The following is a 26,120-nucleotide window of genomic DNA, read 5'->3' as shown; positions in this document are numbered from 1 at the left end:
ATATCCGGAAGTCCTCCGAGTCGAGGCTGTGGCCACCGCAGCCTATCTAGCCAGCAGTCACATCCAGTCGGCAGCCAGTATGGCCGATCGTGCGGCTCTGGAGGATCTGGTGCGAGTTCAGGGAGAGCGTGTGCGGGGCCTTAAGCAGCAGAAGGCCAGCGCCGAGCAGGTGCGACCCAGGCGGCGGGAGAGAGGACAAAACAAGGCCAGCGAGGACGGGGGGGGGGGGGGTCTGCTCAGAGGATAGGGATCTGGAAGAGGGACTGGACTGGTAAATAGCAGAACGGGCTGAGTTGGGAGGTAGTTGGGGTAGGATTTGGGGGAAGCAAAGCTAGGAGAGAGATATGGCCCACGTCCTGATGAGAGGGGGATACTGAATGAATGGCTGGAGCGGGAGGGAGTGGCAGATGCGGTAGTCCAGCGCCGACTTTCCCTCCACAGATCGAAGAGGAGGTGGCAAAACTACTGAAACTGAAGGCACAGCTGGGCCCTGATGAAGGAAAACCGAAGTTTGTGCTCAAAACTCCCAAGGTAAATATCATTCCTTTAGGGAGCCTCCTAGAGGGTCCCTAATTCCACTCACAAGGACACATATGCCTGCCTACCTAAACCAGATCACTGAGGAGGATCTGAAATGCTGCATAGGATACAGCAGTTGCTCTTGGCGTCAGGCTGGACTGGACTCTATCTGAGTCATTCTGGGGTGGCAAAGTGATGGAAGAAACTAGGCCAGCTGGGTGCTCGGGGGAGTCTACTCCTCCTTTCACTCAGTAAATATTACTGAGTGCTTACTGTGTTTCTAGCAGTGTACAAAGCAGTGAGTGTACCATGGTGAACAACATAGCCTGCCCTCAGAGAGCTTGGGCTTCCCTGGTGGCTCGGTGATAAAAGAATTCATCTGCAATGCAGGAGACACGGGTTCGATCCCTGGGTGGGGAAGATATCCTGGAGAAGGAAATGGCAACCCACTCCAGTATTTTTGCCTTGGAAATCCCATGGACAGAGGAACCTGGTGGGCTACAGTCCATGGGTTCGCAAGAGTTGCACACGACTTAGCGACTACACACACACACACACAGCTTACATCCTACAATGGAAACAGACTTGGGAAGAAAAATAATCCCACACATGGATATGTAATACAAGTTGTGTTAAGTTATGTAAAGAAATAGAAAGGATGCTCTGAGAAAAATAAGGGAGAACTGCAGAGTCTGAGGAAATAATAGACTAGTTGATCTGTTGATGAGTGGGAGACAGCCAGGTGAAGAATGTGAGGAAGATAGGTCCAGGTAGGGAAATCCTGAAGCAAGAAAGAATCTTGGTACTATCTAAGAACTAGAAAAAGACTTTATGTCTGGAATCAAATAGAGAGGGACAGTACAGTGGAATGAAGTTGCTAGCTCAGCCTCCATGATTTCAGTTCAGGTGACACTTTCTGTGAGTTCTATAAACTGGACTACTTACCCATCATCTAGGTACCCTTGGCACTTCATAAATACTCTGTTATTGCATTTATTGCTGACTTTTCATTATTCACATGGTTGATTTAACCTGAGAGGCTGAGACTAGCTGCCTGGGACTAAATAGGTATTCAATGAATATATGTGAAATTTACTTCCACAGTAGGAGATGATTTGTCTTCCTTATGTTGAGATGTCACCTTTTAAGAGTAATTCTTTGGGCTCCTAAAATCATTGAGCTATTCTTTTCTACATGTAACTCATTTCAAGCATTAAAAAGGCAGTGTAAAATCCCAAGGCAGTAAGCATCAATAGCTATTCAATGATGAGTGAAAAGATTAATGGGGATTTATTGATAGATCAGGCTGGCCTCACCTAAACCCAATGATCAATCTTAGCATCACTAAAAGTAGGACAACCAGATATTATATTCCACCAGATGTGATGCAATAAGAAGTACACAGCACCACCTATGAAGTGTTCTTGGCAAGAACAGCTGAACCTGAATCTAATCAGTCTTCAGATCTAACTACCAGTTTACTGGAAATATGGGAAATGGAGGAACACAGGTTAAATGACCACATTGAGTATACTGTTAACCAAATCTAGAATGAGAAAAATTCTTTCAGAAAAATGACTCAATTTCCTCAACAAGAAAGGACAATTAAAAAAAAAAAAAGGAATTTGTTGCAGATTAAATAGACGTGAGACACATCATCCCAGTACAAGACATGAAGTTATTTAGAATCTGATTCAGACAAGCCAAGCCTAAAAAGATATGACTGCAACAATTGGGAGTAATAAACATGGTTTGGGCACCATCTAAAGGGTTGCTGTTAAGCGGGCTGACCTTAAGTTGTGTTGGTTGTAAGAAAGGTATTACAGTATTTTTCTTTTTAATGTTTGTATGTTAGAGAATCATACTGAAATATTTGTGGATGAAAGTATATGATATCTCGGATTTAATTTAAAATACTGCAGGAAAAAAATGCTGGGGCTTAGTTAAAAAATAGCAGATGTTGATAGTTGTTTAAGCGGGATAGTAGATACCTGGTGGTTCCGTGTACTATTCTCTATAATGTGTGTTTGAAAACTTCCATAATATAATGTTAAAAGAAAATGTGAATATAGTGAAGAGTTAATATCCACTCCAGTTTGTTGAAATACATTTCTTGATGTGTGATTCATAATTAACAAAAAACTCAATATTACAGGGAAAGGACTCTTTCAAGGGAACTTCCTGGTCAAAATTACTTTCATGTTACATGCCCTTTTCATTTCATTTGCAATGAAGGTGCAAAAGCACTGGTGTGTAGAACTGCTGATGTCTTAGCACAAATCAAGATGCTGGCATGGAGCTGTACTAATAGTCAGTTTATATTCTTTACTTTCAAAAACTCACAGGGGAAAAAAAATTCAGTTTTACTTAAGAATGTCCATGATAAAACAGTAAAAATTATTAATTTTACTGATCATTGACCCTTGAGTACACTTTTTTAATACTCCACATGATATAATGGGAAGCACGCATAAAGCACTTCTGCTGCATCCCAAAATAGAAAAAATACTTGGTGCCATGTATGAATTATAAGGTGAACTAGCTGCTTTCCTCATGGAAAACGTTTTGTATTTGAAAGAAAAACTGAAAGATAAACTATTGTGTTAAAGATTTGGATATCTGGCAGATCTTTTAACAAAAATGAATAAAGTGCACCTTGACTGCGGGGAGCCGGCCTGACTGCTCAGGCCCCTTCTCGGCCCTGAGAGAGATCAAAGGGTCTCTCTCTGTCCCGCCACCCCTGATTTATTAAAGTGCAAATTGGCCTTTCTCACCTCCCTCAAGGAAATTGCTGCAGCCACCATTTGCCCATTCTCCTGACTCTGACAAGATTATCAAGCTCCTGTGAATCTTTAACTGATTGTAAGACGCCAGTGCCATCCTCTGCTAGTCTTAAAGAGTTGAGATAAAATTCATGAGCTAAAACTAGTGTCTGCAGTTCTGCACGTATGCATGTCTTTGATCTAAAATTTGGTGAGTCCTGTGAACATATATATGTATGTTACCCCTCAATAAAGTCGTCGGAATCAGTCACAAGCTGACTCCGTCCCTCTCAACCCCATCTTTCCTAGTCTTTCATTTTCTCAGGTGCTCTGGTGATTGCATCCTCGACCTGTTCTTTAGCCGGCTGGCCCGGCACTTGACACCTCAAGGGAAACTTTCAACAGTATGTGTTGCCAGTAAAATAAAATTCAAGTGTTCAAGAAAAAGTTAGAACTTGTTATTTTCCACCATGAGCCTGACAGCTTCCCAACACTTAAAACTTTTTTGATGAGATCTATGGTAACATGACGGAGAAGGCAATGGCACCCCACTCCAGTACTCTTGCCTAGAAAATCCCATGGACAGAGGAGCCTGGTAGGCTGCAGTCCATGGGGTCGCTAAGAGTTGGACACAACTGAGCGACTTCACTTTCATTTTTCACTTTCATGCATTGAAGAAGGAAATGGCAACCCACTCCAGTATTCTTGACTGGAGAATCCCAGGGACGGGGGACCCTGGTGGGCTGCCGTCTATGGGGTCGCACAGAGTCGGACACGACTGAAGTGACTTAGCAGTAGCAGCAATGGTGACATGAACAAGTATCATTTTCTGATATTGTATAATGAAGCATATCAACATTTGGAAGATCTGTATAACTGTTATCAAAGAAACAATATTTTCTAAATGACCAATGCATGATGTTATAAAATCATGCCTGGATAAAATAGCCATTCCAAGTACAAGATAGAGTAACAGATCCTTTTAAATTGTAGTAAAATATAGATAGCATCAAATTTGCCATTTCAGCCATTTTTAGGTGTACAGTTCAGTGGCATTTAGTACATTCATACTGTTGTATGACTATCACCGCTGTTCATCCTCCAGAACTTTTTTGCCATACCAAACTAAAATTCTGTACCCAATAAATGGGGTAGTAATACCCCATTCTACCCTCCCTCCAGTTCCTGGTAAGCAGTGTTCTACTTTCTGTCTCTATGAATTCTGTGTTCCTTATAATGGATTTTAATGTGACAGTGTAAAAAGTTCATTGATGTAGTTTTAGATTCCATGTTGTAACCAATCCTTAAGAAGCTTTCCCTCATCAGATTTTGGTGTAGTTTAGGAATATCTAAAGTTAGCTGAAAAGTTTATTAAAATATTCCTCCTTTTACAATTATACATCTCTGTAAGGCTAAATTTTCTTTATATACTCAACCAGAACAACATATCACCACAAAATTGAATGCAAAAAGCATATATGAGAATTAGAGCTGGCTTCTGTTAATCCAGACATTAAAGATTTGCAAAAATGTAAATCAATGCCACTCTTCTCACCAAATCTCCTTGTTTTGGAAAGTAGTTACATTTTCCTAAACTGTTATTTTTGTTAACATGTAATGGATTTTCTTTTTTGTTAAGTGAATTAATATTTTTAAATGTTTGCAGTTTTCGTTTCAAACATGATAAATATTGATAGGAATAATCCACTTTGGAGTCCTTAGTAAATAGTAAGAATATAAAGAGGTCCTACTTGTGAGTAGCATATAACAACCCAAACTAGAAGTTCTGACCTGAAAGAACAGAGTTCTGATACTGACTGCCATGAACCTGCTGAGTGGCCTTAAATAATGATTTAACTTCTCAACATGTTCTAATTCATTTACTCAGTCCATGTCATAGGGCTAGCAGAAACAAATTAAAGATAAGTAGTATTCACTAGGATTTTTTTTTAAGGTATGCTGGGAGAGAATATTACTTGTAAAATTTGGAATTCAATAAGTTAAGCCAGTTTGAATTGCTTATATGCCTGTCATCAGGTAGATGTTTTCTGTTAGGCAAGGAAATGTTTTGTTATCCCAGAAAATTAGTTTAGGAAAATTTCTCAAGAGAACAGAGTTCCAAGAATTCGGAAAGATAGAACCAAGGTAAAAGATGCGTTAAAAAAAAAAAAAAGATGCATCAAAATTTAGAAAGGTGAGAGCTAATAGGTGTGGTAGTTAATAAAGAATTGTTTGCACCTGTTTTACCGCTCAGTGACCTGTAGGGAAATCTAAGTTTGGGACAGAGTTTTCATTCATCATCATTGAAGTCATACTTGTATATTTCTAGACTGTATTATTCTTTGTTTTTAAATCGCATCCTTGGTTCTCTGGCTGATTTTGACTCCAAGGGCACAAGAGATTATAGTCCCCGGCAGATGGCAGTTCGGGAGAAGGTGTTTGATGTAATCATCAGCTGCTTCAAGCGCCATGGTGCAGAAGTGATTGATACACCTGTATTTGAACTCAAGGTGAGATATGGATGAGCAGAAATTATGTGGTGGAAGAATGGGAATACCAACAACAAAGAGGGTGGCAAGGGAGTGAGGCCCAAAGGCTTCTCTCTTATTGCAGACAAAGCTTGGTATTTTCTCCATGAGAAGGGGGACGGGACTGGCATAGAGGGAGAAGGCCTGCTTTTTATTTACCTTGGTTGCAGCCAGCAGCTTCCAAAAGAGAGCCCTTTTCAGGAGTGGAAGCTGTTATGGCTCCAGACTACCCTGAATTCTGTGTCACCTGTATCCAAGATGTTTCCTAAATACAAGCAGATCAAATGTATAAAGGATAAATATGCAACCAAGTCGCCTATTGATGGACCCTGAGGTGTTTTCTAGTTCTATTAAAAAGCAGTTCTTTGCATCACTCCTTGCTTAAAACCCACTGGCTCCCAGTGCATTTATAATAAAATCTAAGCTCTTTACTCAGGCTTACAAGGCCCTACATGATGTGGCAACTGCCTACCTTTTGCTTCTCCTCTCATGCTATTCTTCCCCTTGCCCCCTTTGCTACCATGGTTTTTTTCTGTTCCTGGAACATACTAAATGTGTCTATCGTAGGGCCTTTGTTCTTGCTCTTCCCTCTCCTTGAGCTCCCTTTTTCCCTAGCTCTTTGCATGAGTTTAATTTCAGAGTAAATTAGACATGATAGATTTTCATTTCATATCTTAATTAAAATGCCATTCCTCAAATAATCCTCTCCAATGTCTTTTCTAAAGCAACCCTTATCTAGCATATCAACCTATTTTATTTCCATTAAAGCAGCTATCATATCAGAAATTATCTGTTAATTTGTTTCCTTGCATTAATGTACTGCCTGTCTCTTGTCAATACTTCAGAAGATCCAAGAGGGCATGGACTGCCTTTGTTCATAGATGGAGACACGGCTTAGAACAACGTCTGGTACTAGTGGGCGTTTATCTACAGGATAAATTCCCAGAGATAGAATTTCTGCATCAAATGGTTGTACTCATTTCTATTTCTACCAACTAGATTAGTTTTGCAAGTGCTGCCATAACAAAATATCATAGACTAGGTGGCTTAAACAACAGAAATGTATTGCCAGAAAGCTGGTAGTCCAAGATAAGCTGTTGGTTCCTTCTAAGGGTCACGAGGGAAGGATCTGTTCCTGGTCTCTCTCCTTGGCTTTTAAATGGTGTCTTTTCCCTGTGTCTTCATATTGTCTTCCCTCCTCTGTGTCCAATTTCCTTTTTATAAGGCCATGAGTTTTATTGGATTAGGATTCACCCTAATGACCTCATTTTAGCTTAGCTACTTCTTTAAAGACCCTGTCCCCCATACTGAAAATAATGAAAGAGAATAACCTACAACCTAGATTACTGTACCCAGCAAGGATCTCATTCAGATATGAAGGAGAATTCAAAAGCTTTACAGACAAGCAAAAGCTGAGAGAATTCAGCACCACCAAACCAGCTCTTCAACAAATGCTAAAGGATCTTCTCTAGACGGGAAATGCAGAAAGGTTGTATAAACGTGAACCCAAAACAACAAAGTAAATGGCAACGGGTCCACACCTATCAATAATTACCTTAAATGTAAATGGGTTGAATGCCCCAACCAAAAGACAAAGATTGGCTGAATGGATACAAAAACAAGACCCCTATATATGCTTTCTATAAGAGACCCACCTCAAAACCAGAGACACATACAGACTAAAAGTGAAGGGCTGGAAAAAAATATTTCACGCAAACAGAGACCAAAAGAAAGCAGGAGTCGCAATACTCATATCAGATAAAATAGACTTTCAAATAAAGGATGTGAAAAGAGACAAAGAAGGACACTACATAATGATCAAAGGATCAATCCAAGAAGAAGATATAACAATTATAAATATATATGCACCCAGCATAGGAGCACTGCAATATGTACGGCAAACACTAACGAGTATGAAAGAGGAAATTAATAGTAACACAATAATACTGGGAGACTTTAATACCCCACTCACAACTATGGATAGATCAACTAAACAGAAAATCAATAAGGAAACACAAACCTTAAATGATACAATGGACCAGCTAGACCTAATTGATATCTATAGGACATTTCACCCCAAAACAATCAACTTCACCTTTTTCTCAAGTGCACACGGAACCTTCTCCAGAATAGATCACATCCTGGGCCATAAATCTGGTCTTGGAAAATTCAAAAAAATTGAAATCATTCCAGTCATCTTTTCTGACCACAGTGCAGTAAGATTAGATCTCAATTACAGGAAAAAAATTGTTAAAAATTCCAACATATGGAGGCTAAATAACACGCTTCTGAATAACCAACAAGTCATAGAAGAAATCAAAAAAGAAATCAAAATATGTATAGAAACGAATGAAAATGAAAACACAACAACCCAAAACCTATGGGACACTGTAAAAGCAGTGCTAAGGGGAAGGTTCTTAGCATTACAAGCTTACATCAAGAAACAAGAAAAAAGCCAAATAAATAACCTAACTCTACACTTAAAGCAATTAGAGAAGGAAGAAATGAAGAACCCCAGGGTTAGCAGAAGGAAAGAAATCTTAAAAATTAGGGCAGAAATAAATGCAAAAGAAACTAAAGAGACCATAGCAAAAATCAACAAAGCTAAAAGCTGGTTTTTTGAAAAAATAAACAAAATTGACAAACCATTAGCAAGACTCATTAAGAAACAAAGAGAGAAGAACCAAATTAACAAAATAAGAAATGAAAAGGGTGAGATCACAACAGACAACACTGAAATCCAAAGGATCATAAGAGACTACTACCAGCAGCTCTATGCCAATAAAATGGACAACTTGGATGAAATGGACAAATTCTTAGAAAAGTATAACTTTCCAAAAGTGAACCAGGAAGAAATAGAAGATCTTAACAGAACCATCACAAGCAAGGAAATTGAAACTGTAATCAAAAATCTTCCAGCAAACAAAAGCCCAGGACCAGATGGCTTCACAGCTGAATTCTACCAAAAATTTAGAGAAGAGCTAACACATGTCTTACTCAAACTCTTCCAGAAAATTGCAGATGAAGGTAAACTTCCAAACTCATTCTATGAGGCCACCATCACCCTAATTCCAAAACCAGACAAAGATGCCACAAAAAAAGAAAACTACAGGCCAATATCACTGATGAACATAGATGCAAAAATCCTTAACAAAATTCTAGAAAACAGAATCCAACAACATATTAAAAAAATCATACACCATGACCAAGTGGGCTTTATCCCAGGAATGCAAGGATTCTTTAATATCCGCAAATCGATCAACGTAATACACCACGTTAACAAATTGGAAGATAAAAACCATATGATTATCTCAATAGATGCAGAGAAAGCCTTTGACAAAATTCAACACTCATTTATGATTAAAACTCTCCAGAAAGCAGGAATAGAAGGAACATACCTCAACATAATAAAAGCTATATATGACAAACCCACAGCAAGCATCACCCTCAATGGTGAAAAATTGAAAGCATTTCCTCTGAAATCAGGAACAAGACAAGGATGCCCACTCTCACCACTACTATTCAACATAGTGTTGGAAGTTTTGGCCACAGCAATCAGAGCAGAAAAAGACGTAAAAGGAATCCAGATAGGAAAAGAAGTGAAACTCTCGCTGTTTGCAGATGACATGATCCTTTACATAGAAAACCCTAAAGACTCTTCCAGAAAATTACTAGAGCTAATCAATGAATATAGTAAAGTTGCAGGATATAAAATTAACACACAGAAATCCCTTGCATTCCTATATACTAATAATGAAAAAACAAAGAGAAATTAAGGAAACAATACCATTCACCATTGCAACAAAAAGAATAAAATACTTAGGAGTATATCTACCTAAAGAAACAAAAGACCTATACATAGAAAACTATAAAACATTGAAGAAAGAAATCAAAGAGGACACAAACAGATGGAGAAACATACCGTGTTCATGGATTAGAAGAATCAATATTGTCAAAATGGCTATTCTACCCAAAGCAATCTATAGATTCAATGCAATCCCTATCAAGTTACCAATGGTATTTTTCACAGAAATAGAACAAATAATTTCACAATTTGTATGGAAATACAAAAAACCCTGAATAGCCAAAGTAATCTTGAGAAAGAAGAATGGAACTGGAGGAATCAACCTGCCTGACTTCAGACTCTACTACAAAGCCACAGTCATCAAGACAGTATGGTACTGGCACAAAGACAGAAATATAGATCAATGGAACAGAATAGAAAGCCCAGAGATAAATCCATGAACCTATGGACACCTTATCTTTGACAAAGGAGGCAACGATATACAATGGAAAAAAGACAATCTCTTTAACAAGTGGTGCTGGGAAAACTGGTCAACCACTTGTAAAAGAATGAAACTAGAACACTTTCTAACACCATACACAAAAATAAACTCAAAATGGATTAAAGATCTAAATGTAAGACCAGAAACTATAAAACTCCTAGAGGAGAACATAGGCAAAACACTCTCCGACATAAATCACAGCAAGATCTTCTATGACCCACCTCCCAGAATATTGGAAATAAAAGCAAAAATAAATAAATGGGACCTAATGAAAATTAAAAGCTTTTGCACAACAAAGGAAACTGTAAGTAAGGTGAAAAGACAGCCCTCAGATTGGGAGAAAATAATAGCAAATGAGGAAACAGACAAAGGATTAATCTCAAAAATATACAAGCAACTCCTGAAGCTCAATTCCAGAAAAATAAACGACCCAATCAAAAAATGGGCCAAAGAACTAAACAGACATTTCTCCAAAGAAGACATACAGATGGCTAACAAACACATGAAAAGATGCTCAACATCACTCATTATCAGAGAAATGCAAATCAAAACCACAATGAGGTACCATTACACGCCAGTCAGGATGGCTGCTATCCAAAAGTCTACAAGCAATAAATGCTGGAGAGGGTGTGGAGAAAAGGGAACCCTCTTACATTGTTGGTGGGAATGCAAACTAGTACAGCCACTATGGAAAACAGTGTGGAGATTTCTTTAAAAACTGGAAATAGAACTACCATATGACCCAGCAATACCACTTCTGGGCATACACACTGAGGAATCCAGATCTGAAAGAGACACGTGCACCCCAATGTTCATATCGCAGCACTGTTTATAATAGCCAGGACATGGAAGCAACCTAGATGCCCATCAGCAGATGAATGGATAAGGAAGCTGTGGTACATATACACCATGGAATATTACTCAGCCATTAAAAAGAATTCATTTGAATCAGTTCTAATGAGATGGATGAAACTGGAGCCCATTATACAGAGTGAAGTAAACCAGAAAGATAAAGAACATTACAGTATACTAACACATATATATGGAATTTAGAAAGATGGTAACGATGGCCCTATATGCAGGGCAGAAGAAGAGACACAGAAGTACAGAACAGACTTTTGAACTCTGTGGGAGAAGGTGAGGGTGGGATGTTTCGAAAGAACAGCATAAATATTATCTGTGGTGAAACACACCACCAGGCCAGGTGGGATGCATGAGTCAAGTGCTCGGGCCTGGTGGGCTGGGAAGACCCAGAGGAATCGGGTGGAGAGGGAGGTGGGATGGGGGACTGGGATGGGGAATACGTGTAACTCTATGGCTGATTCATATCAATGTATGACAAAACCCACTGAAAAATAAAAAATTTTAAAAAAGAAAAGAAAAAAAAGACCCTGTCCCCCAATAGAGCCCTAATCTGAGGTGACTGGGGGTTCAATATATGAATTTTAGAGGAAATACAAGTTGAAATCAGTCATCGTTAGAATGGGTGGTTTTGTTTTGTTTTTAAAACTTCCTTTTAAATTTTTATATTTATCTTTGTGATCACATTTCTTTTTCTCCAGGAAACACTGACTGGAAAGTATGGAGAAGACTCTAAGCTTATCTATGACCTGAAGGACCAGGGTGGGGAGCTGCTGTCTCTTCGATATGACCTCACTGTATCTTTTTAAACTTTGGATGGATTGGCCCTCACTGGGCTGGGGCTTTTTCTAGCCTCAGGTTTGAGGGCAGCTAGACATAGGTGGAATCAAATATAATACATCTTGCAATCAGGGAAATTCTTTCTCTAAAGCAGGAACTGAACTTTGGCTAAACAGAGCATAGCTAGCCTTAGAAGGCTTCTGAAATCCTGAGTGAGACCTCAGCTTTATGTCAGGCTCCAGTTCTGACTCTGGCAGCAATCCTTTGGCTTCAAAATACGTCTCCCTTGTCCTGTCTAATGGATGGCGTTCTCCTTAATTGACCAAAAGTCTGTTTCCTTTATCTCCAAGCTATGTCACAGAATCATCCGCTTAAACATCGCTGAATAGGGCCCCCTTTCTGCTCCCCGGCCAATCTGCCCACCCCTCTGCCGTGCTCACCACAGCCCCATAAGAAAAGAGCCTTAATATTTTTTGAGACCTCAGCAGCCCCTGTGGTAACAGAGTTGATTCTTGCTGATGTTCAGAAATGCTGTTAATCTTACAGGTGGTGATTTTAACCCACACAGGGTGGGGTTAGACCCCAGCTTCTATTGGTGAGGATCATCAACTTCCAGACTGTGATAAGTGGGCCATTCTCCTTAACTTTGTCATCAGGTTCCTTTTGCTCGATACTTGGCAATGAATAAACTGACCAACATTAAACGCTACCACATAGCAAAAGTATATCGACGGGATAACCCAGCCATGACCCGAGGCCGATATCGGGAATTCTACCAATGTGTGAGTATGGGGGCAGGCTGGGTAAGGCAGCACTCCCTCGAGCTAGTAGAACCTCCTGAGTACTCATGGTGTCCTGAACAAACTAGATGCCCCAGATAATGCTAACCCTAAGATTTTAGTATTTTCACATACAGGACAGGGATTATTCTCCTCATTTTACATATGAGTAAACTTGAGGCTCAGGAAGATGAAGAGACTATAGGAATAAGAAGGGCAAAGTTAGGACTAGAAGTCTTGGTCCAGTGCTCTTTATATTAAACCACAGTGATAGGATGACAGCAAAGGATGAGGAAATTGGATTTGAGGTACTGTCATCCAGACTGGTGGCAGAGCTTCTAAAGAGAGAAAATGACGGAGGCCAGGTAACTCCCCCCACAACAGTGGAAGGAAATAAGGAAAAATATTGAAAGTAATAGCCCAATAGATGGGAAGAAAACCAGGCCTGGTTAGAGACCCAGGAAGGCTGGGGTTTTCCTCTGGGCTGACAGTCAGACAGAAAATGAAGAACATGGCCCGCACATGAGTGCAATAAGGCCTCCTTCATGGAAAACAGAGCTCCCAGGATTCTCCCTCAAGGTTAAACCCCTGAGGACCTCTAACTACCCCTCTCCCTACAGGATTTTGACATTGCTGGGCAATTTGACCCCATGATTCCTGATGCAGAGTGCCTGAAGATCATGTGTGAGATCCTGAGTTCACTCCAGATTGGCGACTTCCTGGTCAAGGTCAGAACTGAGTGGAGATGTGGGGGGGCAAAGCTGGGCCTGGCCTCTCACAGGAGAAGGTTCTGGTACAGAGGGAACAGTAGTCTAAGCATCCAACACTATTAAGGGTCATGTAAAGAGATTCCTTGTCACTATGCCTTGGGTCACTGTAGGTGAATGATCGGCGCATCTTAGATGGAATGTTTGCCGTCTGTGGTGTTCCAGACAGCAAGTTCCGCACCATCTGCTCCTCAGTGGACAAGCTGGACAAGGTAACCACCAAACACTTGACTGTTCTTTTCCCAGGTGCAACCTTGCGCTGAGATATGGAAAAGATTAGGAGAGAGAGGGCCCTGCCTCTGTGCCCACAGAGGAAGGTTAGCTCCAGGATATACGTTGACAGGCAGCTTCTGCTCAAGACACCCCCTGAAGAGGGGTCATACTTGTTCTGCCCTGGGGAAGCTGTCCAGGGTTCCCTGACCCATATCTATCTGCCCAGGTGTCCTGGGAGGAAGTAAAGAATGAGATGGTAGTAGAGAAGGGCCTGGCACCTGAGGTGGCTGACCGCATTGGGGACTACGTCCAGCAGCATGGTGAGAAACAAAGCCTGCCTCCCAAGCAGCCATCCCACTGCCCTCACGCTAAAGCCGAAATTCCTTTTTGTGTGTGTATGCATACATGTATCTTTTTCTTCTTGTCAGTCAGTCTGGCTCACAGATCTGTCTCCCCAGGTGGAGTATCCCTGGTGGAACAGCTGCTCCAGGATCCTAAACTGTCCCAGAACAAGCAGGCCTTGGAGGGTCTGGGAGACCTGAAGCTGCTATTTGAGTATTTGACTTTGTTTGGCATTGCTGACAAGGTGAGTCAGGTTGGGATGGGAGTCTCAGCTGAGCTCCGGGGCTGGAGGCCAGCCCTTGATCCTTATCTGATACTGACCATGTTCTTGTCCCCCCAGATCTCCTTTGACCTGAGCCTTGCTCGAGGACTGGACTACTATACCGGCGTGATCTATGAGGCGGTGCTGCTACAGCCCCCAGCCCGAGCAGGGGAAGAACCCCTGGGTGTGGGCAGCGTGGCTGCTGGAGGGCGCTATGATGGACTGGTGGGCATGTTTGACCCTAAAGGGCGCAAGGTGCCCTGTGTGGGGCTCAGCATTGGAGTAGAGCGGATCTTTTCCATCGTGGAGCAGAGGCTGGAGGTAGGGCTTGGGGCTGGGTGGAAGAAATTCTGGACAGCTGGTGGCACCTGAGCTATCTTCTTTGATCTCTAAGGAGGAAGTAGTACTGCACTGGTCAAGGAGCATCTTTGCAAAGAAAGAGAGAAGACAGTTGCTGTCCTTCAGACTCTCACCCTAATACAGGCCAGCTTGATGGATCTTTAATCATTCTTTTTTCACAAAGTCCTTTGCTCTGGGTCCCTACTTTGCTCAGAGCTGTCAGAAATCCAGGCCAATATATCTAAAGACATGATACAGAATACTTAATATTTTACTACTCTGTGCTTGGGCACTCTGCCTAGTGCTTTTCATGCACTGTCTAAAAAACTTCTTAAACAGCCTTCTGAGGGTAGTAGTAGTAGTTTAGTCATGAAGTCATGTCTGACTCTTCGGACCCTATGGACTGTGGCCTCCCAGGCTCCTCTGTCCATGGGATTCTCCAGGCAAGAATACTGGAGTGGGTTGCCATTTGCTTCTCCAGGAGATCTTCCCAACCCAGGAATTGAACCCAGGTCTCCTGCACTGCAGGCAGATTCTTTACTAACAGCTATGAGGGAAGCCCAAGAAGGCAACTACTTTTATTATTTACATTTTTCAGACAAGGAAACTGAAGATTATAGATCAAATAATTTGCCAAAGTTTGAGTGACACAGTCAGAATTTGAATGCAGGCAGTCTAACTCCAGTCTTGCTCCCAATGACTCTGATACTGTCTCTAAGTGGGAAGCATGTATCTGAGGCTCTGGGATCCTTCAGATGGCTATCTTGACTCCCCAGCACCTACAGTAATGTGAGGGAAGCCCTTCGTGGCCTCAGGCCCACTTCTGTTGCTACTGTTCTTAAGTAACCTTCCCACTGCTCCCATCCTTTTCTTGAGGTCACTGTTTTCCAACTGAAGTTCCAACAGGCAGCTTATATCGTAAGAACAATAGAAATAGTTTTCCATAAAAAGAAACAGGCAGCAGCAGCAGCATTCTTTCTCCCCTCCATCCACACCCCTCCAATGGCTTTAGTGTAAGAGATAGTCTTGATTGTCAATACTAGAACTGCTAGGGGTGATTGGATTGCCTTTGTGAGCGCAGAATATCACTTCCTTATGATTGATCCACAAGATAGTACATGGAGATAAGCTTGTTTATAAACTGTACATAAGCTACCTTTGTGTGTGCTCAGTCACTCAGTTGTGTCCGACTCTGCGACCCCATGGACTGTAGCCCACCAGGCTCCACAGTCCATGGAATTCTCCAGGCAAGAATACTGGAGTGGGTTGCCATTTCCTTTAAAAGCTACCTTTACCCTCCATTATTTATTCTGGCAAGTCATTGCGCAAGCCACTCAGTTCATTTCTTATTCTTCTAAGAGCTACTTTTTGCCCAATTGCTAGATGAGAAAAGGCTAGCCTGTCCTCATGGAGTTCTGTTCTCAGAACAGGAGGGCCTGTTCTCAGAATACTGACAAGAGCCTGCTCTGTTTGCTCACTGAAGGTGTTATAAAGGGTAGCTCAGCTCTTTCTTAACTCTTTTCTAGGCCTTGGAGGAGAAGGTACGGACCACAGAGACACAGGTGCTTGTGGCATCCGCACAGAAGAAGCTGCTGGAAGAGAGACTGAAGCTCATCTCAGAGTTATGGGATGCTGGGATCAAGGTAGAGGAGGCAAGCCCCCGGGTGGCAGCACATTTGGGAATGCTGGACACACACGAAATAAAAGCTTGTCCACAGAGGCCCTGCCATTGCTGTGATTTCTTGGGGTGAAGATGAGAGCGAGGGGCCCCAAGAAGGTTGTCCCTGAGGACTGCAGAAGCCAGCCTTTTTTCTTCCCTGGTCCCCTGCAGGCAGAACTGCTCTACAAAAAGAACCCCAAGTTACTGAATCAGCTGCAGTACTGTGAGGAGGCAGGTATCCCACTGGTGGCCATCATTGGTGAACAAGAGCTCAAGGACGGGGTCATCAAGCTGCGCTCAGTGGCCAGCAGGGAAGAGGTAAGTAGGTGGGCAGGAAGGGGGAGGGACATGGAATGAATGCCATTTCTGGACGCTGCAGCCCACTCAAGACCTGAGCAAAAGTCTGGCATTCATATTAGCCCCCTAAAGGACTAAAGACAGAAGCACTGTCTCCCCTGACGTGTTGATTGGGTTCCTGCTCCCAGGGGAGCCAGGCCTGATGACTAGAGGAAGACATAGGCACTCAGCAGTGGAACACAAGATGCTCATACTACCTTGTCCTTCTTTCCTGACCAGGTGGACGTCCGAAGAGAAGACCTTGTGGAGGAAATCAAAAGGAGAACAAGCCAGCCCCTTTGCATCTGCTGAGTTGAGCAAACTATCCGAAGAAAGTGGGACTGACACTATTTAAGGCTAAGACTCTGCATACCTACTTCAGCTTTGCACATTTCTGTCCCAACAGGAAGACCTGAAAAGTGGTCAGAACAGAGACTTTTTTATTTTTATTATGATTATTTTATTTGTAATCACAGACAAAAATGGTCAGGTACTATACCATTTTCCATATGGCTCTGGGGGCTTAGTCCTGCCAGTGTCCCTGGGCTACAGGGACCTGGCGCAAGATGGTCTCTTCTGCAGAGACCTACAACCGGGTGGAGGGAACGTTCCCCACAACCAGCCTTGGAAGGTCCAATAAAATGCCTCAACCACTGGAGCCTGCCTGTGTCACTACCGCCTACCCCTGCCTTCCTGGTCAGAGTCTGGGTCTCCCACTGTGACCACTTCAGCGGTAGAAAATGGGGAGAGACACTTAACAGTAGCCCCCATGGGCTCTTCTGCAGGGTGGAGGGTGTCCCGGACGTTCTCATCTGTATGTAGCCTCCATCCTGCCAGTCTGCAAGCCATTTTTGAAGAGGTGGAGCTGTCTGCAGACGCACTTGCTAGGGTCTCTAGCTTTCACCTGCGGGTGCGAGGTTCGAGCGGCGCAAGTTCGGCGGATACCCCACCCCCTTGGTGGGCGGGGTCGTGCTCAGAGCCAATGAGAGCTTGGGGGGTGGTGGGGTAGGGAAGCTTCCAGATAGGCAGATAGGGAGAAGGTTATAAAGGGGGTACGAGTGCGCAAGCTGGGAAGCCATGCAGTCCAAACGCGAATGTGAGGTAAGTGGTTGGATACTAGAGGGTTGATGAACCCTGGACATCACTGGCGAGACGGGGGACGGACGCGGCAGTCCGCCATTCCAACCCACCCTTTTCCCCTCAGCTGTGGTGTGAGAGGGTGAATCCCGAGAACAAGGCGGCGTTGGAGGCGTGGGTCAGGGAGACGGGCATCCGGCTGGTGCAGGTGAACGGGCAGAGGAAGTATGGCGGGCCACCCCCAGGTAAGGTCGTCCCAGCCGTATGCCTGCTAGGGGGCTAAGCCAGCCTCTACGGCCCCGACTCGCCGCGTTCGGGGGAGGGAGGGGCCTGCCCCGAGGCTCCACTCGGAGTTTAGTCAGAAACCCCAAACTACCCGTTACACGCCCCCCGCCCCCAGCAGATGAAATTTGTAATCTGTGTCTTCCCACCCACCCGCCCCCTCGAGGAAGGGAGCAAGTCTAGTGTTAAGGTGCCAGTCCCATTGGTAATTCAGTCACTCGATTATGCCGACGACCCGGAGGAGTACGGGTGTTTTACCCATTTTCACAGACGTGTGCACCCATACTCCCTCAGGCTCTCGGTCCCTGGACCCCGACCCAAGAACTATCCGCTTGGATGACGGTGCCCTTCCCCACCCTCTTCTTCCAGGATGGGTGGGCAGCCCGCCGCCAGCGGGGTCGGAGGTGTTTATCGGGCGGCTGCCCCAGGACGTGTACGAGCACCAGCTGATCCCACTGTTCCAGCGCGTGGGCCGCCTCTACGAGTTTCGTCTGATGATGACCTTCAGCGGCCTGAACCGCGGCTTCGCTTACGCCCGCTACAGCTCGCGGCGCGGCGCCCAGGCCGCCATCGCCACGCTGCACAACCATCTGCTGAGGCCGTCCTGCCCGCTGCTCGTGTGCCGCAGCACCGAGAAGTGCGAGCTAAGCGTGGACGGGTTGCCGCAGGGCCTGAGCCACCCCGCCCTGCTCCGCGCGCTGCAGCCTCTGGGACCCGGCCTGCAGGAGGCGCTGCTGCTGCCCAGCCCCGGGCCGACGCCCGCACAGATCGCACTGCTCAAGTTCAGCTCGCACCGGGCCGCAGCCATGGCCAAAAAGGCCCTGGTGGAAGGTAGGACTGGAGACTGCGGGGGACCGCTGGTTGGGAGTAAACACTTTATGCCGGGCACTTTACCTCTACAGGTCAGCATAGTTCAGCAAACGGGTTAAAGCTGCGAGAGCTTAGGGTCAGGTTTGAGACAGACTATTTGACCTCACGTTTTTATATTTCCACTGGTCCTACCAGCTATCAATGACCTAAATGTAACACTTTCCACGCATTATCTCCTGACTTAACCCTACACACTGTAGTGAAACAGAACGTTGTCTCTCTTGAGATTGGAGACTGGTTTAAGAAAAATTGACTTGCCAGAGGCAATCAACTGAGCTTACCTTTTATACATTGTAGAACCTGCTTCCTGAGCCTAATTAAACAGCTTTTAGCACATTCTCTTGTTCTTGGCAAGTATTTATGGTAAAGTTTAGCTATTGTGATGGTTATGAGGTAGACAAAGCCTGCCATCAACTAGTACCCCAAGGGAACTTAGAAGGTAGCAGTTATTAGGTCCCTCTGTAAATGAATACAGTGAAGCCTAAAGAAGTTATTTAACTTGGGTTGCCTGGGGTCACAGGCTTCCCTGGTGGCTCAGTGGTAAAAGAATCCAACTGCCAATGCAGGAGACACAAAGGACAGGAGTTTGATCCCCTGGAGGGGGAAATGACCACCACTCCAGTATTGCCTGGGAAATCCCTTGGACAGAAGAGCCTGCTGGACTACAGTCGATGGGGTTGCAAAGAACCAGAAACACATGCACACTTGGGTACCACCACCAGGAAATGGGGAGGTTAGAAATTAGATAGGCTTATGTGACTCCAGGGGCTTCCCTGGTGGCTCAGACAGTAAAGAATCTGTCTGAAGTGCTGGAGACCCAGGTTCAATTCCTGTGTTGGGAAGATTCCCTGGAGAAGGAAATGGCAATCCATTCCAGTATCTCTGCCTGGAGAATTCTGTGGACAGAGGAGCCTGGTGGGCTACAGTCCATGGGGTCACAAATTTGGACATGACTAACCAACTAACAGATTAAAAAGATGTGACTCCAAAGGACTCGAGAGTCTGGGAGTTTGGGCCTGGGGCTTAGACCTACCCTGTTTCTGCCTTTTTCCTGCAGGGCAGTCCCACCTCTGTGGAGAACAGGTGGCTGTGGAGTGGCTTAAGCCAGACCTGAAGCAGCGACTCCGCCAGCAGCTCATGGGTCCCTCGCTACAGTGCCTACAGCCAGAGGGCAGCCGATTAGCCCTGGCCAGGGACCAGGGGCTCGAGTTCCAAGGGTCTCAGGTTGCCTTGCAGCTGCTGTGCCAACGGATGAAGCTGGGCAGCCCAGTGTTCCTCACCAAGTGTTTGGGCACAGGCCCTGCTGGCTGGCACCGCTTCTGGTACCAGGTGGTGATCCCTGGGCATCCAGTGCCCTTCAGTGGCCTCATCTGGGTTATGCTGACCCCAGATGGGCAGGATGGGCATGAGGTGGCTAAGGATGCAGTATCTGCACGGCTGCTGGAGGCAATAAATGAGTCTAGGGCCAGCCTCCTTTGGTCTACTGGGGCTGAGGCAGGAGGTACCATGGTTCAGCAGTGACCTTATCCTCTCCACAGGCAGTCTGTGTCAGCACCCAGCCCAGCAGGCCTGGGCAGCTACTATGTGATCCCAAGAAGGGGAGGAGCCTGGGCCCTGCCCTAGACCTGAAACAGCCTCCCAACTGGGGCAGGGCCCCAGAACACCTGGGGCAGCTCAGGTTTGGCCAAAGTTGTGGCGAGGGAACTTCTCCCATTTTGGGGTTTCATCTGACCCCAAGGTGTTCTGTGTCACACACACACACACCCTCTCTCCTCCTCCCACAGCTTAGTATGAATCTTTGCTTCTTATTTTCTTGTTTTGTCTTCTTTGTTGAAGTTTTTATTTGAGGGCTGGTGGAGCCAAAGAGTCAAACATCTGCCTTTGCCCCCACCACTTGGTGTTGTGGTTTTGGTGTATGTGTAGTTTTGAATTCTTCTATGCTGGTTGTATTTATATTAAACCCCTGGTTGGTGTATACCTGTGTCCGTGCTATCTTGCCCCAACTGTGGGCTTTGTTTTACATTGGCAGAGTGAGCAGCTGCCACAAAACCAATACTTTCTCACACAATGTGCTGATCCTGAGCATCGTCTCATGCTGCACAATAGGATATTTTCAGTTCCCAGCCTCTCTAGTGATCCAACCCAGAAAACAAGACTTTTGTCCATGAGAACCCATCCTGAGTTTCAGCTCATCCCTTCAGTCACTGTCATCCTCACTCTCCTCCTCCTCCAGAGTTGTGGCATCCTCTCCCTCTTCCCTCAGTCCTGCAAAGAAGTCATCAGTGCTCCAGGCCTTGCTGCTCAGTGCCTGCAGTGGTCCTCCCTTTTTCTTGCGTCGGCGGTAGTCATCCACCACCACAGCCTGCAGCTGGGCCATGTCCCAAAACTTGAGTCGCTGGTCATGGCCACTGCTGGCCAGGAAACGGCCACAGTGGGAGAGAGCTAGCTTCTCTATAGGCTCCTCAGCATGCTGGCCCACACTGCCCACCACTCGGTTCGGCAGGATGTTGACAGCCCTGGGCAGAAAGAAAAGTGTTGGGTTTGGGTTGGTTAGGTCTGCCCTTCCTATGACTTGAGGGCCATCTGGTTTCTCTCACCTGATGACTCCATCAGTAGAGCCAGTACACAGCAGACTCTCCGTCACTGGAACCATGCAGTCAATGGACTCAGCTCTCAAGGCAAAGCGGTCACTTGTGGCCCCAAAGCCATCCCAGTTGAAAAGGTAGATGGTACCTTCACTGGAGCCACACACCACCTTCTTCCCATACTGCAGGGAAACAGGGCAAAACATGTTTGTGGAGTCACATCAGATCAAGTCCCTATCACACCCTCATCTCACCCAACCCAGTTGTACTTTCATAAGTGTGACAGAGGTGAGGTCTCCAGATTGGGGCTCAGAGAGCAACTCAAACCGGTGTCGCTTGATGTTGAAGACACCGAGGCAGCCATCTCCACTGTAGAGAGAGCAAAGCACCAGGCTTGGCTGGAGGTACTCACTGAGGGAGACATGTAATATAGGAAAAGGAGTGGGACACAGCTTTGAAGCTGTACCTGGCTGTCAGCAGCAGCTTCTTGGCGGGATCCAGAGCCATGTCAGCAATGTATTCCTCATGCTGCCGCATATCCATTAAGGGCCCCTCCTTCCTTTGGTCCCAGAGGCGGATGCCACCTGTATCATCCCCAGTGGCCAGAACATTCTCGTCCACCAGCAGGAGACTGTTGATGGGGGAACTAGAGACATAGATACAGAACTTCCTGGAGCACCTTGGTCCCAGTAGGGATGTACCGGTCAATCCTTATCTTTTATCTCAACACACAATCGGCTTCCCCTTACCCGTGAGCCTTAGAAATGCGTCTTTCCAGTCGGCCCAGCTCCACATCTAGAAAATGGATGGCTTTGTCCTTGGAGACAGTAACAAGTTCTGGGGAGGAAATGCCCAGGTCATGGTACTGTTCATTGTTTCCTTCCCACCACCACATTGCTGGCAGCCTTCCCTAACACTCACTCTGCCCATCTTCAGAGAAGACAACGGCTCGGCAGGACTTCAGGTGGTGACCTGAGGACCACAGCTCCTTGGTTTCTCCCTCTTGGCAGGAGTAGGAAAAGCTGGGGAGAATTGAAGAACAATGAATGACCCCAGACCTCACCTGGCAGTGTAGGACCAACTAGCCAACTTTCCATCTGCCTAGGAGTTACTGATTGTACACCTCCAAGCCCAAGGAGCTTACCATCCCATTTTCCCATTTTCAGTGACTTTCAAATGTTATATCTTTTTTTCACTCAATGTATGATTTGGGACCTCATCCCACCCCCATCCCTCTTCATCTTTGGAAACCCTAGCCTGGGGAAAGATTAAGTCTGAATCACTCTGGAAGTCCAAAACTAACAACAGAAGAACAGGCCAGAAGTTGAAAATGTAAAGATTAATAAAGACAGGGATCTTACACTCCAGGTCTATGGGAGCTAAGTGTGAAAGTGTTAGTCACTCAGTCGTCTACAACTCTGCAATCCCATGGACTGTAGCCCACCAGGTTCCTCTGTCCATGGAATTCTCAGGCAAGAATACTGGAGTGGGTACCCATTCCCTTCTCCAGGATCTTTCTCACCCAGGGATCAAACCCAAGTCTTCTGCACTGCAGGCATATTCTTCACCATCTGAGCCACCATGGAAGCCCAGGGGAGCTAAGGGAAGCCACAATTATGACAACATGCTGAAATAGTGGTAGGATGAAAAGGGAGAGAGAACAGAGAGGTACCAGCCTGTAAGCTCAGCTTTAAGGCAAGTACCTGTCCAGAGATTATCCACAGTGCCTGCCTCAGCAGATCTTCAAAAAGGGTTCAATAAATGCTCTGTCCCAGTGTCTAACATGAAAAAGCTGCTTAATAAATATTCACAGACTGAATGAATACCTTGGAAGGGAAGAGAGTCCTGGAAAGCTAACCACATTGATGACACCTGAGTTGGATCATGAAGAATAAGTAGTTCACCTGGCAGAGAACAAGGGGCAGATACTGGAGACAGATGCTAATATTCTTCCCACGGCAGAAAAAAGGGATGAGGAGAGTTCAAGTGGCAAGAGAGGTATGGCTAAATCTTGAAAGATGAGCTGAACTGAGCTTAAGACAATCATGCAGGCCAAATAGAAGTCTGAATTGAATTCTCTGGGCAAAAGGAACCTCTCTGGAATGGTCATGAGTTAACTTCAAGGCCTCCAGAAGGTAGTGGCTAAGGGCAGGAAGAGGAGACAAACAGAAGCCATGAGGGGTATGAAGAAAGGTGACTCCCAAGTACCTGACACTGTAAACGTGGACAGAAATAATAAACCTCTCTACAAAATAAGTATTATTGTTCTCATTTTGTTTTTTTCTGGCTGCGCCACTCAGCTTGCGAGATCTTAGTTCCCCAATCAAGGATCGAAACTGGGACCCTGGCAGTGAAAGCACCAAGTCCTAACCACTGGACCACAAGGGAATCACCCATTGTTACCATTTCCAAAGATTTAAAAAAAAAAAAAAAAAAAAATTTAACTTGCCCAAGGACACTGTAGCTAATGAAGGGTTTGGGATTTAAATCCATTAAGTAAATCTGATAGAACAACTCTCCTGGTTAGGGCCTTCAATGGCTTTTCACTGCTTCCAGCTTATATTTTTTATTCAAAAAGCAAACATGTATTGAGCACTCACCCTGGGCTAGAAGCAGCAGACATAATGAGAACTAAACAGACTACAGATTATACACTCCAGAACACCGTATTTCAAATTCTAGTCATGACCCATTAGTTCCAGTCAGCATTTTCTGTATGCCCACAATTACTATAGGATAAAATAAACCAGAAAATATCAAAGTGCACCACACAAAACATAAAAGGTATTTTTACTGTGGGGTGAGGTAAAAAGTTAATTTTTTTTTTTTTTAGTGGAGGAGACAACATTCAAATTATTAACACAGATTACACATCATTATGCATTTTAGAAGGAAAAGGTAGATCTGGTGCCAAAGCAGATTCTAACAAGTAATCTAATTTCGTCTGCATCACCTTGGAAGAGTGAGGAGATGCTGAGAACTCTGGGACAAATAGGTGCAAGAGAGGGAAATTCCAGGCCGAAGGATAACATGTGCAAAGGAGCTGAGCCTTCAAGGTGCATTTTTTAAAAGGTAACAATGAATAAGCACAGAAACAAAAAAAATCTGAACAAGGGCCAGAAGGTCAAGGCCTTTAACCAGATTAAGGAATCTAAATCCTAAAAACAAAGGTAAACTATTGAAGGGTAAACTATTCAAGGAAGTGAAGGGGTCGGATTTGTTTTTTTTAAACATCAGTTAAAGTGGGCAAGGAGGGAAAGCAGGGGGCCCAGTTGGTCCTGTTTCAGAATCAATACATATTTCGGTGGGAATTAAGTGTCTTGAAGGACTACTTGTTCGCCTGCTTGTCCGGGCTCCGTCACGGCATTCCAGCCACTCTTTCAGTTCTTTCAAGAGATTTGTGTGGTAACCTGCTTAAAGCCGAACGTTATTAAACTAACTGGACAAGATTTGAGTCTTGTAAACTTAATCTCCCGGTAACTTTCTTTCCTCATCCCAGCTCCATTCCTGGGGAGCTTCCAGACTGAGCAGCCCTAGGCCCACCACACTGTTCACGCCCCCATCTCTGCCCCGCACTTACACGAACACGTCCCCGTCCACGTCCCCCGCTGCCAAGAGGTCGCGGGCCGGATGGAACGCCAGCCCACTAGCCGGAGCCTCCAGGACGATATCTTCCGGAGTGTCCCGGATCCGGGCTGGGGCTTCTGTGGAGTCGGGATCCTCCTCGTCGCTCCCATCCTCCGCGGGCCTCTCCTCACACATGCGGTCCATGCAACAGGTGACCTGAGCCGCGAAGGAACCGGGAACTGAACCCAAGAACCAGCTACACAGCGGTAGGAATGGCCCAGGGAACCGCTTCAGGGTTGAGGGGCCGGACAGGAAGTGGCGTTTAGGCGTTCTCCGTAACCCGGAAGAGGCGGGCCGGACTCGGCTCGTAGGTGGAAACGAACTGAGGATCTAGGCCGCTTATGCCCGGTTCTTCCATGCGTTGCAATGGAGAGTTGCTGGGCTGGCTATACAGCACAACCGTCAACCCCCTCCTTGGCCACTTCACCTGGAGATGGGAACTGCGTTTTCCTGATCCAAGCTGACAGTTTGGTACTGCCTCCAGCAGTCAGCCATAAAGTATAAGCCGGGAAGAACTTATGCTTTTGAATTGTGCTGAAGAAGACTTGAGAGTGCCTTGGACAGCAAGGATATCAAACCAGTCTATCTTAAAGAAAATCAACACTGAATATTCATTGGAAGAACTGTTGCTGAAACTCCAATACTTTGGCCATCTGATGCAAAGAGTCGACTCTCAGGAAAAGACCCTGATACTGGGAAAGATTGAAGGCAAAAGGAGGGCGGCAGAGAATGAGATGGTTAGGTGACATCACAGATTCAATAGACATGAATTTGAGCAAACTTTAGGAGATAGTGAAGGACAGGGAAGCCTGGCATGCAAAAGGTAAGGATGACTGCCTGCCCTCAGGGGAGGAGAGGAGGATGCCAGGCATTCATGGCTTGGTGAAAGACCAAGATGAGCCACAACCAGTTTGATCAGTAAGCGACAAAAGCCCACACCGCAAGAATTTGACTTGCGGGGGTCCCTGACAGCAGGCAGCCCACTCACACTTAAGTTGCAGCCGCGGATGGATACTGAATATCCTCATGGCCAAACCAACAGTGCCCCACCAGTTCCTACTGTTTGGCTGCAGACGCTCAGCAGGACTGGGCTAGCAGTGCTGAGCTGGCAAGGGAGTTGCTGAAAAGGAAAAATTGGCACAACAGTTGATATTCTGGTTACCAAAGATTCCACAAAGATGAGAGCACTCTGTATTGTGGGACCGATGAGGAGGAGCATGGGCTTCTGTCTGAAGAGAACGTTCT

General features: G+C 45.2%; 3 protein-coding genes across 3 annotated transcripts; 2 read left to right on the top strand and 1 right to left on the bottom strand.

Moving 5' to 3' along the window:
- The first annotated feature begins 18 nt into the window (after window positions 1-18).
- Window positions 19-17,092, top strand: HARS1 (histidyl-tRNA synthetase 1). Its single transcript, XM_065918710.1, has 13 exons — window positions 19-169; window positions 442-531; window positions 5,672-5,791; window positions 11,658-11,753; window positions 12,393-12,518; window positions 13,136-13,243; window positions 13,396-13,494; window positions 13,722-13,815; window positions 13,954-14,081; window positions 14,178-14,420; window positions 15,965-16,081; window positions 16,270-16,416; window positions 16,675-17,092. The coding sequence occupies exons 1-13, from the start codon at window positions 80-82 to the stop codon at window positions 16,744-16,746; spliced, it is 1,530 nt and encodes a 509-aa protein (XP_065774782.1). The 5' UTR covers window positions 19-79; the 3' UTR covers window positions 16,747-17,092.
- A 144-nt stretch (window positions 17,093-17,236) lies between these two features.
- DND1 (DND microRNA-mediated repression inhibitor 1) lies at window positions 17,237-20,184 on the top strand. Its single transcript, XM_065918712.1, has 4 exons — window positions 17,237-17,535; window positions 17,639-17,756; window positions 18,163-18,624; window positions 19,721-20,184. The coding sequence occupies exons 1-4, from the start codon at window positions 17,512-17,514 to the stop codon at window positions 20,182-20,184; spliced, it is 1,068 nt and encodes a 355-aa protein (XP_065774784.1). The 5' UTR covers window positions 17,237-17,511.
- Window positions 20,043-25,136, bottom strand: WDR55 (WD repeat domain 55). Its single transcript, XM_065918711.1, has 7 exons — window positions 24,829-25,136; window positions 22,170-22,270; window positions 21,998-22,085; window positions 21,715-21,894; window positions 21,518-21,617; window positions 21,261-21,430; window positions 20,043-21,179 (listed from the first exon to the last, which is right to left on the bottom strand). The coding sequence occupies exons 1-7, from the start codon at window positions 25,017-25,019 to the stop codon at window positions 20,861-20,863; spliced, it is 1,149 nt and encodes a 382-aa protein (XP_065774783.1). The 5' UTR covers window positions 25,020-25,136; the 3' UTR covers window positions 20,043-20,860.
- Between the last annotated feature and the right edge of the window lie 984 nt (window positions 25,137-26,120).

This window comes from Muntiacus reevesi, chromosome 1 (assembly GCF_963930625.1).
Source record: "Muntiacus reevesi chromosome 1, mMunRee1.1, whole genome shotgun sequence".
Classification (NCBI taxonomy): Eukaryota; Metazoa; Chordata; class Mammalia; order Artiodactyla; family Cervidae; genus Muntiacus; species Muntiacus reevesi.
This window is presented reverse-complemented; position numbering and strand designations above follow the sequence as displayed.